Source organism: Macrotis lagotis, chromosome 1, assembly GCF_037893015.1.
Source record: "Macrotis lagotis isolate mMagLag1 chromosome 1, bilby.v1.9.chrom.fasta, whole genome shotgun sequence".
Lineage (NCBI taxonomy): Eukaryota > Metazoa > Chordata > Mammalia > Peramelemorphia > Peramelidae > Macrotis > Macrotis lagotis.
This window is the reverse complement of record NC_133658.1, coordinates 696,056,138-696,069,762: the sequence shown is the minus strand read 5'-3', so window position 1 is coordinate 696,069,762 and position 13,625 is coordinate 696,056,138. Positions and strand designations below refer to the sequence as shown.

The window sequence follows — 13,625 nt, the reverse complement described above, 5'->3', positions numbered from 1 at the left end:
TGTCTGCTATGTACTGAGTCCTGTTGAAGTTGCTTGGTTTGGGAGGGAGAAGAAAGAAGAAGGAAGGGAATGGACTTCCAATTTAAGAGCCAGAGGGAATTGCAAATGAGGAAACAGTTTACCAAGGCAAGATAATCAATCAATAAACATGTATTAAGCATCTACTATGTACCAGGCTCACAGCTACTTCTCAGCAGCTCAGAGTCTTAGGGATCAACCTAGGATCCTGAAAAAAATGAAGGGACATGGCCCGGGTGACAAAGAGCCGAGCTGAGAATGTCAGGTGTGATGTGAACCCAAGTCTTCCTGACTATGAAGCTGGCTCTCTATCTCCTCTGCGATACTGCTTCTTGGCTAAGAAATGACCCTCATGGGGTTTACAGTCCAGCACCTACACACCTACCTCAACATGATGAGCACCACCTCCAGGCTCAGAAAGCTCAGCTTATACTCCCCAATCTGTCTATATTGCACTGAGATATTTGCCTCTGTATCCAGGGCTACATCTAACTATGGGGAAGGATGCCGGAGCACTAGAAATAACTTGAGGGTAGGATGCAACATAAGCTTCTTCCCACACTGGAGATACCAGGTGGAAAGATCACAGGAGCTATATCATCTTTGCTGCCAAGGCAGCCCCCAATACAGCCCTGGTCACATCCCTTTGTGTTTGTGTATATACACAGTGGGTGTCAGGAAAGGGCAGAGGAATGTTATTATTTTATACTTGGAATTCTTGGATCATTGAGGTCCCCACACTTTTAAAATTTGACTGGGAAAGGGAGTCTACTTTGTTGTATTTGGCAACTCATTCTGCATTTATTGTGTTTTGCTTAATAAATGCTTGAAAGCACTTAAAAACATTCTGAGAAGAGATCCATAGGCTTCATCAGTATGCCAAAAGGCTCCATGACAACCCCCAAAAATTTAAGAACTAAACCCTTGAAATAAAAATCTTACTAAAGGAGATTTTTTTTCTTTTTTTAAATGGATGAGAAGTTTGGTTTATTTTGTTATAATTCCAATAAGATGAGATGATCAATATAAGCCAGATTCATCAACCTCCTCCAAAAGAGGGTTTATAACACATTTACCTACAAAATAGGAGCAAAGAACCCAATGCATCATGATCATGAATTTCTAGACAGTTCAACAGAAAATAGCATCTCTTAATTTTTATGTCCTTGAAAGCCAGCAGTAACTTTAGGAAAAAAATTGTACTCCATTTCAGTGCTTGTCACATACGTCATGATATCTTGTCCATAGAGGGTGCACAATAAATGTTTGTTGTCTGGCCTAAAATGCACCTCGGTCCCATATCACATTGATCCCTGAAGTTATACTGAGATTTTACAGCACAAAAGGGTTGAGAAATGAGATATTTTAAAGGAGCAAAAATGAGGGATATTACTGGAGTGTAGCCAAGGCTGCTGACATTCACAAATGGCTGTGAATATCAGCACGGTTAAGCATGGGGGGTCATATTAAAAATTCTAAAAAGCAGCAAGTTGGTTGACTGCATCTAAGGCACTCTCTCCTATGTGTTTTTGTGCTTTGTGACTATCCTTCTGTGAAAATACAGCTGTACTCCCCTCAGATCTCAATGATGAGTTCCTATGAAATAAAGGTGCAAATAGATTCTTAGTGTTCCCCTAAATTCTTGCTTAAAATTATTGTAAAATATGATGTGTGGCAGGATATAGGAGTAACTTAGTCTAGGGAAAGGGACCCCAAGACTCCAAGTGACTTGTGACTCAGAAATAGGGAAGTGACTGATCCTGAGCTTTATAGAGAAGGAATGGAAAGGTCCCAGTATCTACTGACCCTGGGGAATGTCAGTTTAGCTTAGCTCAAATCAGGAAGCTAAGACCAAGTCTATCTGTGAACAAAAACTACAGAGTCAGAGAGTCGAGTGCGAACAGCCTTGGAATAAAAGGATCACTAACAGCCTACTGGACTGGGTAGCAAAACCTAGAATCTAGTTCTTCATCAAAGTTTAAACTAGCAGAAAGATATGATTTGTAGAATCTACTTGAAGCAGAAGAGAGGTGAAACTGTGAAATAATGGTAGAGTGTGTTTGTGGGGTCAGAAAGACTATGGTTGAAATCAGAGTTAGAAGTTAGCTCTGATTGACAGTAATTCTAAACAAGTCAGTTCACCTCACTTGAGGGCCTGTTTTCTCATCTGTAAAATGGTGATTTTAGTAACACTTAGCTCATGGGGTTCCTGTATATATATAAAGCACTGTATAAATGTAAGCTGATTTTATTAAGAGAGAAATGGAGCAAGACAAAAGAGCTTCTGTGTTCAGAGCATGAAGATGTTCAGAAAATGTCCTAATATATAAAATATGCAAGACCTGAAAAATGGGAGAAAATAGCCTTGGAGTTCAGATAGAGAATAATCTTTTTCTTGCTGGTAGCTGGGGAGTTGAAAGGCAAGGTCAAACAGAAAAGGCTTAACTAAGCCTCAATCGTAGGTGAGCATGAGACATCCTGAAATCACTGAGAACTATCTCAAGAAAGCTCTTGTCCACACTCTATAATCCTATCCATACTCAAGGCTGAAGAAGCCTTAGATTCTGCAGGACTAGGAAGACCAGTTAATCCACAGCAGTGAAAGTGAAATTTATGCTATTATTACAACTAAAATAAAACAGAAGAAATTTAGGCAGGAAAGAGTTAAGGAGAATAATGAACATTTTCTACAGGTGGGTGAAAATCAGGACTTAGTGAGCTCTTTGAATTTGTTAACCTTTACATCTGTTACTGTAGTGCTTCATAATAAGTGTTTTTCAATCATCTATGAGATCAATATGCTGTACTAAGATGCAGGAATAGGGGCTTGATATTTCCCTGCAAAGAGAACTCTGAAATGTTAGAAGTAAAATGCCAGTTTGAAACCTGAAGGAGGCACTGATGAGACAAGGCATAGGCCTAACTGCTAGGGAAGAAAAATAGCAAATGAGGGTTGCTGCATCCCATGAGACTACACAGGATCATAGGTTTATAGATTTAGAGCTGGAAAGGACCTTGGAAGTGGGTGTTTTGACAGGATTTTATTTTGTCACTACTTCTCATGACTTAGGTCTGAGGGAATCACTGATGACTGTATGCAAAGATATTTACAATGGAAGTCAGAGTCATAATCTTCCAATATAAAGTATAAGTTTGCAATATATTTGTTAATTTTATTTTCTTTTAGCCCAGACTTGGGATTTCATAAATGTAGTTCATAATTGTCATTAAGGAAACTCTCTCCCTTAATGAAGATCAGCAAATCTTTCTCTAACTTACAGTCTTGGAGTTAGTTCTTGAAAGCAATGAAAGTAAATTTGCCCAGAATCACAGAAAGTAAAGTGTCCAGGATAAGACTTAAATCCAGGGCTTCCTGACTCCATTTACATACTCCATTCACTGTATCAAACTGCCTAACATCATAAATATGGACATTCAAATAGGTAAATTATTCTCCAGCTCCCTGCAGAAACTATCTGAAATGTCAGTCAGCACTATCAGTGACTTCTAATTTGCAATATTATTATTGGAGAACAGACACATTATGCCTCAGTTGCTAACTAGCCAATTACAACACTGCCGGTGAATGTTGCCTGATAACAGAAGGCCTTGAATACTATCTGGCAAGTGAGAGCAGAGAACTTTGATGAAAAAAACGGCAACTGATGTTGCCAAAGCAAGCACAACTGGTGCAGAAACAGGAATGTGTCTCTTTGTTGCTAGTGAAATTACAATTGATTTTTATTACGATGTTCATTTTTAATCCTTCAGATAAAATGAAATAAGATAAAAATACCAATGAGGTTCTTACTTGGCATTGTTTCACCATTAATCTTCTGCCATGAGGTTTTATCCATATTGCCTAGTCGATATTTTTACTTCAAATTTTGTAGAAAATTGTTATGTCCCCTGGCATCATTAACTGACTACTTTTAACTTCAAATGTTAACCATAATAACAATTATAGAGGTTAACATTAGCTTCCAGATGTAAGAATGAGAACTTCTGCTTAACTCTATTAAGTGAATTAGAAGTGAAACTCTAACCAAAACATGTTTGGTTGATGTAAAGCTATGAGAAATGGTGATGGTTTAATAAACTATGCCTGGATATAAATGGATGACCAAAGAGGTAAGGATATTGCCTGGTAGATTGTATAGTAACAGAAAAGATAGAACTACTCATCCCTACAAAGAACCTTCCTTAGTGAAACCCAAATTCCATTTCTTCTCAATGTCAACAGAAGGCTTCCTTTACTGAAATGATAAGTCCATGAAGTCCTTTATTTCTTCTGAACCTCATTGTCCACACTCAATATTTTCTTATTTTTCCTCTCATTTCAGAAATAAGAATTCTTCTCTGTGTTTAGCATCTTCTTTTACCTGAAAGCTCAGCCCCATTCTCTCTACTTCAGTTTGTAAATTTATCAAATATATCTATTCTGTAGACTGATGTCTTTGTCACTTTATTGGCTCCCAGCAAGCATGTGTGTGTGTGCCACTGTCACACACACACACACACACACACACACACACACACACACACACACACACACCCTTTCCTTGACTCTGACACCTGATTTTCTTACCTTTCTCTTCTCTTTCACTGCCAAACTCCCAGATAGTTTACTCTACACTCACCAAGTCCTCTTCAACAACCACACTCATTTCTGAACAGCTTGCATGCTCAGAGTCCTTACCCACCACTGTAGAAACACCTCCTCTCTCTGATTCCGAACACTGCCAATTACATCCAACAGTCCCCTTCCCCACCTTCACCCCCACATTCTCCTTTTGCATCTGATATTGTTGATCACATCACTCCTTGTTACCTGCTGCCTTCACTGGGCTTCAGGGATACTGCATTTTCATTCTCTTCCTACCTGGTCAACATCTCGTTTCTGAATCCTTGTCCAGTTTCTCTTCTCCTGAACTTAAATGAAGGTCTCTCTCTTTCCCCTCCCCAATAAAGTTTTAAATTCTGGTCTTCTCTCCTCTCCACATGCTGTCTCAGGGTGACCTCAACCATTTCTATTATTAAGTTGTCCCCAAATCTCGATCCAACATGCTTAAACTTCCCAGAATCTCAATTCTGCATTTCTAGCTGCCTGTTGTTGGTGATCCTTGTCTGATTTCCTGCTGGCATTCCAAACTCATGATGTCCAAAACTTACTTCATCTTTCTTCCAAGACTCCTCCCAATTTCACTATTTCTCCTGATGGCAACAACATCTTCCCAGTCATAAAGCTTAGAACTTTGTCTCCTCTATGGCTGTTTCTTCTCACTCCATCTGATTAGGTGTCAAAGTCTATCAATTATTTCACAACAATATTTCTTTTTCTTTTATTTTTTTGGTTTTTGCGAGGCAATGAAGTTAAGTGACTTGCCCAATGTCACAGAGCTAGGTTTTCTATTAAGTATCTGAGGTCAAATTTGAACTGGGGTCCTCCTGATTCCAGGGCTAGTGCTCTATTCCCTGCATCACCCAGCTGCTCCCTACAATAACATTTCTTGCATTCTTCTATGTTCCATTCCCAATGTCAATACTCAAATCCTATCAACTCTCTCAAATCCTTTTTGGTCTCATTTCCCTATTTCTAATCTATCAATTTGCCAAATCATCTTTCACACTGCAAATGCACCATCTGATTATATCATTTGTATTTTCAAAAACTTTCCCTGGACCCACCACCTTTTTCTCCTGGCTGTCCACAACCTACACTTTTTTAGTTTTATGACATACTACTACTACCATCATTCTCTAGATTCCAGTTAAAATGAACTAATTCCTGGTCTTCCATTCTCATCCTGCCTTCTCCTAACCTCTGTTTTTGTTGAAACTATCACCCAGGCATGAAATTAAATCCTTCCCTCACTGCCAACTCCTACTCTCTCTGTGTTTTAGACCTTTGTTTCCTCAAGTTCTTCCTCCTTCACGACATTTTCTCTAACTACTGAAGAAGAGAGTTGCCTTATTCTCAAATTTCCTTTAGCAACTTACCCTAGACCTTTGTTTTACTTATCACTGGCATGCATATTAAGGTCCCTCTAAATCTATTTTTCCCCCACCCCACCCTACCCCACCAGATTATAAACAACTTGAGAGCAGGGTCTATGTCATATTTATCTTGCCATCTTCAGTGCTTAGCAAAGGGGAGGTGATCAATATTTTCTGAAATAAGCCAAATTAACTTTAGATCCAAGAAGAAACATTTAAAAAATTAACAGAAATCAAAAGCTTGGAGGAGATAAAAAGAGTTCTTGACTACCCTCAATGAATTTAAGTCACTAGGCCTGGAAGAACTCTATCACAGAGAAATAAAGTAAAACTTGTGGATGTAGAAGATTAGCATTTAATACAGTGTGTGAAAAAAACTATGGAGGAGAAAAGAGCCACAGGTCTAGAGAAAGGCAAATATGCCAATTTTCTAAAAAAGGGGAAGAAAGAGTATCCTTCAAGTCATAGGTCAATAAACTTCAATTCCCAGAAGAACTTTAGAACATACTAGTAAAAGAACAGTTTAGGAATACTTAGAAGGGGAAGAGGCAAATTTTAGAAGCCAGCATATCAAACTAAATTCATTTCCATTTTCAAGTGAGTAACTAGACTGGTAAATCAAAGTGATGTATTTAAAATTTTTTTAATCAGGACATCCTGGAGGAAGACGGGGAGATATGGACTAGATAAAGATGGAAGAATTAGGAAAATCTGCAACTTTTTGAATGGTGATCAAGTTCAACCCAAAACGAAAGTCTCTAAAACACTGTCCCAAGGACAGATCCGTATTCTAATAGGTTCAATGATTTTATCAGTTACTTGGATGGTGACATATTTTTCAAATCTATATAGAAGCAAAACAGAATTAGGATCCAGAAAGATCTCAAAAGACTTAAAAAATGGGCCAAATTTAAGAGTTCCTGACATTAGTGTCTTAGTGAAAAGGGCACTGGAATTGGAAAGTCAGAAGATATTAGTTTAAGTTGTTACTTTTCCACTGAGTTCTCATGTCACCTTAGGCAAGTCACTCACTCAATCTCTCTTAGAATGAGTGCATTGCAGGGACTGAGGAATGTCCAAACAAGCTGTTCTGCATGACCATAAGGGGATAAATAATGCCCTTTTCACAGTCCAACCCTGCCTCTCTAACTGGGAATACTTAGTATGAACAACAGAAGACTTAAAGAGAGGATGACACAGTTGCTTCCAACTATTGTACACAAAGCCTTTTGTATGTTTTACTTGACTCACATAAGAATGGGTGAAAGCTACAAAGAAGGAATGCAGCTTGATTTTGGAGGAAAAAAATTCCAAACAAGAAAGAAGTTTAAGTGTGGAGTGATATCTTGGTTTCTATCACTGATTATCTTCCAAATGGAAGGAGAGTAGCCATTTCTAAGGAATATTTAGGAGGTGACTCTGATTGAAGTACAGACTAGACTAGATAAACTCTGAGGTGTCCTTGGACTCTGGGATTCCTTAAACAGTCACTGATTTGCATTGTTTTATATATATAATCACTTAAAATACTTAAAATATTTTTATTTTGCAAAGTAACTGAGACAGTTTCAATAGTACTCAAAATTTACCTAAAATATAAAAATGTTGTTAAGGTGAAATATAGACATTAGGCCTACCCATATTTACTAATGTCTAAAGCAAATCTCCATCATTTCTTACAATCCAAACTTCCATGGAAGCACAAAAGAGAAGATAAAATTAAAGTTTGGCATATTTCTCAGTAGAGTGGGTTTGTTTCTAGGATCCTATTAGATATTCTGTATAATTCTCATTAGGTCCATCATTCTTTCTTTTAAGCTCTACGGTAGTATTACCAGCATCTATTTCCATGAATGAGCTAATATTTACAGTCTCATATATTTTAATATATATGTGTACAAATACTGTATACAATATAGCAGAGTCAATGAGACAAAGTGGGCAGAAGGATTTTGGTTTGGAATTGCTACAATAATATGAAATTCCTTTTTTGGGGGTAGAAAAAAACTTTGAAACAGTAATTTATTAACCCCAAAGCAGTAATCAATTTCTAAAATGCACTTTTGGGTAATAAAAGAATAATTTCAATTAAAACTTACCTCTTCCTGGAGTAAACTCAAATCGTATGTCATTAAGTTCCTTTCTGGAGTTCCTGAAATACATTACACACAACACATTAAAATCTAATGAAGCGATGCTTAATCAAACTAAATGTATTCCAATTTTTATACAAGTAGATGTTAATATGCAAACAGCATTTTACAGTTCAATGCTATAGTATTCCCTTGACTCAAAGACACTTATATCAAGACATAAATAAAGGAAAGGACTTAAGGAATTGAACAACATTTGCCTAATAGTAGTAGCCACCTCTAAAACTAATTATAATATTTATTTTTCAAAAATTTGAGCCATATTGGTAACAGAAAAAACAAACTTGATAGGTGAAATTCCTAACATCTTATTATCTTGCCCTGTTTTATATACACAGATCCCAATCAATCAAATGCTATTTGCTTTCTTAAGCTTATTCTGTCCATACTTTTTGAGGGTTAGTCTACTTATATCAAATCACATATGAGCGAACAACAAAAATATGTAGGAATGTGTTCAAATAATAGAACAGGACTTGAACTCATGCTTTCACGGGCACAGGGAATTCCCAGATGAGAAAACTCCCTCTACCAATGTAGGTTGTCTGGCATCTGGTCTCTGAAATATAATCATAAAAGTTGCTTATATCATAATAATGCCCCATATTAAAAGCAGTGCTTTGTAGTTTACTTTGGCTTTCACTAGAGACAAAGAAGACTGAATTCTGGAATAGTTGAACAAATTATCCAAAATCAATACCTTGTTAAATGGCAACTGGTAGAATTTGAACCTGGGTCTTCGAAATCCAAACAACACCAAAATTCCAACATTATAATCACACAAAGAAGAATAAAAATCCATTAAGATATGAAATACATTGCTAAAGAAATCATTGCAATAGAGAGGTCCTTGAGCCCTATGATGAGCTATTTCATACCGAAAATTCTAAAGGTCATGTAACCCAATAGCGTATAGTCATATCAACTAATGAGCTTACTGTCTTCTGTTTTTAGAGAGAGAGGAAAAATCTGTGATTTCCCTAAGGAAGAGAAGTCCTGATGAGTAACTTTCTTCTACCAATGAAAAAAAATAGCTCCTGCTCTGCAACTTATGGTCTAGGGCACTAAGAGGTTATGGGACTTGCTAGGATCACAAAGGCCATTTTCATAAATATTAAAGGAGGAAAAGGATGAATAGTAAATACCCATTTAAAATTTACAAAAAATTGAGCAAATGAAACAATAATCTTGAATACATGAACACGTTTCCACTTATGTTAATGTTAAGTAGTGAAGGCATGAATATGTCTGTGTGTGTGTGTACACACAGACAAGATTTTTTTTGGGGGGGAATCTTTTCCTTTTTACTATATGCTAGTATAGGGCATACTGATATAAAGAACGCTGAATGAATGCAACAAAGAACTAATAAAAAAGCACAATTTGAAAAATTGCATTGGAAAAGCTAGACCAAACAGTAATTACTAAAGGAAGAAAATGTTAAAAGCAAATTGCTGAACTGTTAAATCATCTGACCAAAACCTACAGGGAAAAAGTATCTGAATAATACTGTATTTGAATCACCCTGACTTTCCTTTTAGTTTAGCAAAGCTCTAGGATGGTGCTGCAACTTAGAGTCTATGTGATGCTCAGGACCCAGGCTATGGCCAAAGCAGTGCAAATTCAAGCAGGGTCAGTCAGGTTGCAAAGGTTTCAATGTGGACATAATAAGAGGTTACTGTCTGAGAACTAGCCTGAGATAAGAAAGGTCCAGTATAGGAAAACTGGAAACTAGGGGAGGAACCTTTTTGGTCATGGAAATTCAGAAGGACAATTCTGACTTGGGTCAGTGAACAAAGTACCTAAAACCACAAAAACAAAATCTGAAAGAAAAAAAATTTTAAATATATTTACTTCATTTAGTATGTGGGGGGGATGTCCTTTAGGGTATGAAATTCTTTACTCTAAACTTTCCTAAATTAGGTTCATGAGCTTATAGTTTTAGGATTGGAAGGGACTCATTTTCAACCTCCTCATTTTGTAGTTCAGATATTTTAAGTATAACAAAGGACAGGAAAAATTTTGGAACTTAAGCCTATTTTCAAGAAAAGGTAATTCATTTTTATATGAATACTTCTATCCAACTCTTCACGATGCCATGGGACATGCTTTTCTTGGTAAACATCCTGGCCTAGTTTGCCATTTCTTCCTCTAATGGATTAAGAAAAACATATTAGGCGACTTGTCCAGGGTCACACAGTGTCTTGAGGATGAATTTGAAGTCAGGTTTTTCTGACTCCAAAACCAGTACTATGTTGCCTCTTTATTATGAACATAAATTCCTATTTAATATTTTAGAGGGGAAAACATTTCTAGCACCAACATTTTCTGATGTAATTTTTACTCACACCTCTAACACCTAGATATTATGAATCAAATTAGCTACTGTTCCTGTTACTAAAGCTGTTTTGTCATTCTTTTATGAATACAAACCTAAAATATTCTCTTCCTTTGAAAATATCACAATGATGGATTGTTAGCAGTAGACCTGTCCCATCAAGATGAAATATAGTTGGAGAACCGCCTAATTGGATCTGACTATTGAAGGTCATTCTTTTATAAAGAATTAAGCTCTCCAATCTCATTCTTAACACCTTTAATTGAAAGTACATTTACTTTAATTGATATGGCACAGGGTACTCCTGATTTCAAGATAACTGAAGATCTTCATGATTTAAGGTCAGAAATTATGTCAATGCAATTTTATGAAGGCAGTCTTATAGAAAAAAATAGTCAAAGTTTTAAAACACAGGCTTTCTTAAAGATAAATAAAGCCTTTAGGGTAAATCAACTAGCTCCTATTAACAAAATGCCACAATTTCCCAAGGGACAATAGTTACTTCACTGCATAGAAGTCAGTGAAGGAGAGACCTTTGTTATGAAAATATAGAGCCCTTCTGTCAGTAGAAGGAATGGCCTAAGTGCTATATTTGGAGTCAGAGGAACTACATGTAAATCAAGGCTCTGCTTCTTTCTGTGTGATTTAAGGCAAGTCACTTAACCTCTCTGGGGCTCCATTTATTTGCTCCTGAATGACCTCTAAGGTCGCTTCCAGTCCTAAATCTACCATCCTGTTTAGTGAGATTTCTATGCTCTATAAAGGAAATTAAGCTGGGTCTAAGGAAATCAAGTTGTAACTGCTTTAATAAAAAAGTTAAGTACCATCCACAGCATTGGGCCTAAATGATAAGACACAATGGTTCAGTGAATGAACAAATAAAACACAGAGGTAGGCCTGTTGGTGTGGGAAAAGGCTGATAAGAGTCAGCCCTGAAGATCAGACAGATCTGGGTTCAAAAGTGCTTTATTAGCTGTAGGACCTGAATAAGTCACTTGACCACTGTGCCCCAGATTCCTCATCTGCAAGATGAGAGAAAGTCTAGGAAGCTTCAAAGGTCTTTCCCAGTTTTAAATCTATGATCTGATGAAAATTCCCAATTAAGTTTTTAGGTGTCAGGAATTTTCTTTTTTTTTTTTAAAAAAAAACATAACAAGGATTCAAGAAAAAAAATAACTGCTATTCATATGCCTTCTAAAATGCTTTATGCTAAGGCCATTTTTTAAAAAATTCAGTAAGATTCAATGAATGTGACTCAAAAGTAGTCAGTTGATGAACTAAATTTGCTGTAACTCAGGGAAAATATAATGAAAGGTAAAACATAACCCCCCAAAATCCAAGTACCCTTTTTTATTTCATTTTTTCCATTTTATTCTGAAAAACATAAAAGAAAAACATTTTATAATACCTATAAAATATCTAAACTCTAATAGCAAAGACAGTATAAAGAGTCTTGGAGGGGGAATCCTTAAAAAGCTACTATTTGCAATTTATTGTACCTATTTGGATTTGAGGCTATAGAAGAAGCCAAAAATTAAAAAAAAAAACATTCCCTTCTCTGGACCCTACCTTTGGAATGTTAGTGTTGCCAGCTAGATCTAGTCAAAGCTCTCTTTAGATCTAAGGGTAGCTATTTGCCAGTCACATATTTGACCCTACATGTGCAAAAGATTTCCTGCTTATACATAGAGAAGGGAGGAGGTGAGGAAAGAAAATCCTTCAGAGTACCTCTGGGGACATTTAAAATTACTAATAAATTAAAGCCTCACAACTACCTGCATACAATAAACGCATTTAAAATACGCAGACATATTCTAAGAATTCAAGTTAAGTTTTAGTTCTAGCTCTGACACTAATTAGAGTCCACAACTGAATTTCTGGGATTTAAAAAATATATGTCACTCCATGAAATAAACATACACACAACACACCCTAAACAAAAAAAAAAGGGATACTTCAAGTCTCATTCTCCAGAAGGGAAGTCAATCTCTGATACTACAGCCACAACTAGTTTCTGGAATTTAAAAAATATATGTACCACTCCATGAAATAAGATATCTTTTACACACCCACCCACACCCATGCCCCCCCCCCAAAACTAACAAACAAAAAAGGAATACTTTAAGTCTCATTCTTCAGAATGGAAGCTATAAGAAATAAAGAAAATACATTAACTCCCAAACCTCAGCCATGGAAGGAGCTTCAAAGATATATCTATCTTTGCCATCAGTGCCATCAATTTATAGAAGTGAAAACTGACGTCTAGAGAAGTATAGCAGCTGTAAGTACTGAAAGAACAGGAACTAGAACTCAGGAGTCCTAAATTCCAAATTTACAGAATCATATAATCTGATATCTGAAAAAGGCCAGAAACTTGAGTAGAAATCTCTTTTAATAAATATCAATAAGCAGGTTGAATCATCCAAGATTTATCTACTTGAAGAACTCAAGTGATGGGAAACTAACTAGCTATAGCTATCAAAGCAGTATAGGTAACACTGACTGTTAAGAATCATTGTTATTTTCCCTTCCCAGTTTCCTTTTTTAGTGATGCAAAATTTATCTTTATGCAACTTCCACTCACTGTCCCATGTTCTACCTTTTGGAGTCAAACAAAATCAATCTAATCTAAATTTTACAAGAAGAACTTAAGACATACATAACTCAAGATAATGACCTTACTCTTCACCTCTTCTCCAGTCTTAATTAACATCTTTAAGATATACAATCCCTTCAATCATATATGGTTTCCAGTTCTGATGTCCTGGTGGCCATCCTTTGGATTCATTGTAGATTATTGCATCTCTCTGAATATTTGGTGCCCCAAACTAAAGACTATTGTTTGATGATCACCACCCTCATGCCGCACTCATATATTAATATAGCACTATACCATGTAAACTTCTATTAACTGACCTGAGTTTTCAGTTCATTAAAACTCTCAGCTGTCTTTACTGATTTCTTTTCTTCCTTCTCTCACAAATCACTGCTAGTTTGACATGTGACTACTATTATACTGGAATGCTTCTCTTATTATTACATTTGGTTCCCCTTTATGGATTATTATTTAATGAGCAACATTTAAGATCATCAGTCTATCATCCTGCATTCTAGAAGAC

At 36.3% G+C, this 13,625-nt stretch overlaps 1 protein-coding gene across 2 annotated transcripts in view; it reads right to left on the bottom strand.

The window, feature by feature from the left end:
• STK39 (serine/threonine kinase 39) overlaps window positions 1–13,625 on the bottom strand; it is a 310,860-nt gene that overhangs the window by 46,297 nt on the left and 250,938 nt on the right. For both annotated transcript variants that reach the window (XM_074215784.1, XM_074215785.1), the window contains exon 15: window positions 8,115–8,167. In XM_074215784.1, coding sequence (XP_074071885.1) covers window positions 8,115–8,167 — 53 coding nt within the window. The remainder of the gene's footprint in view (window positions 1–8,114; window positions 8,168–13,625) is intronic.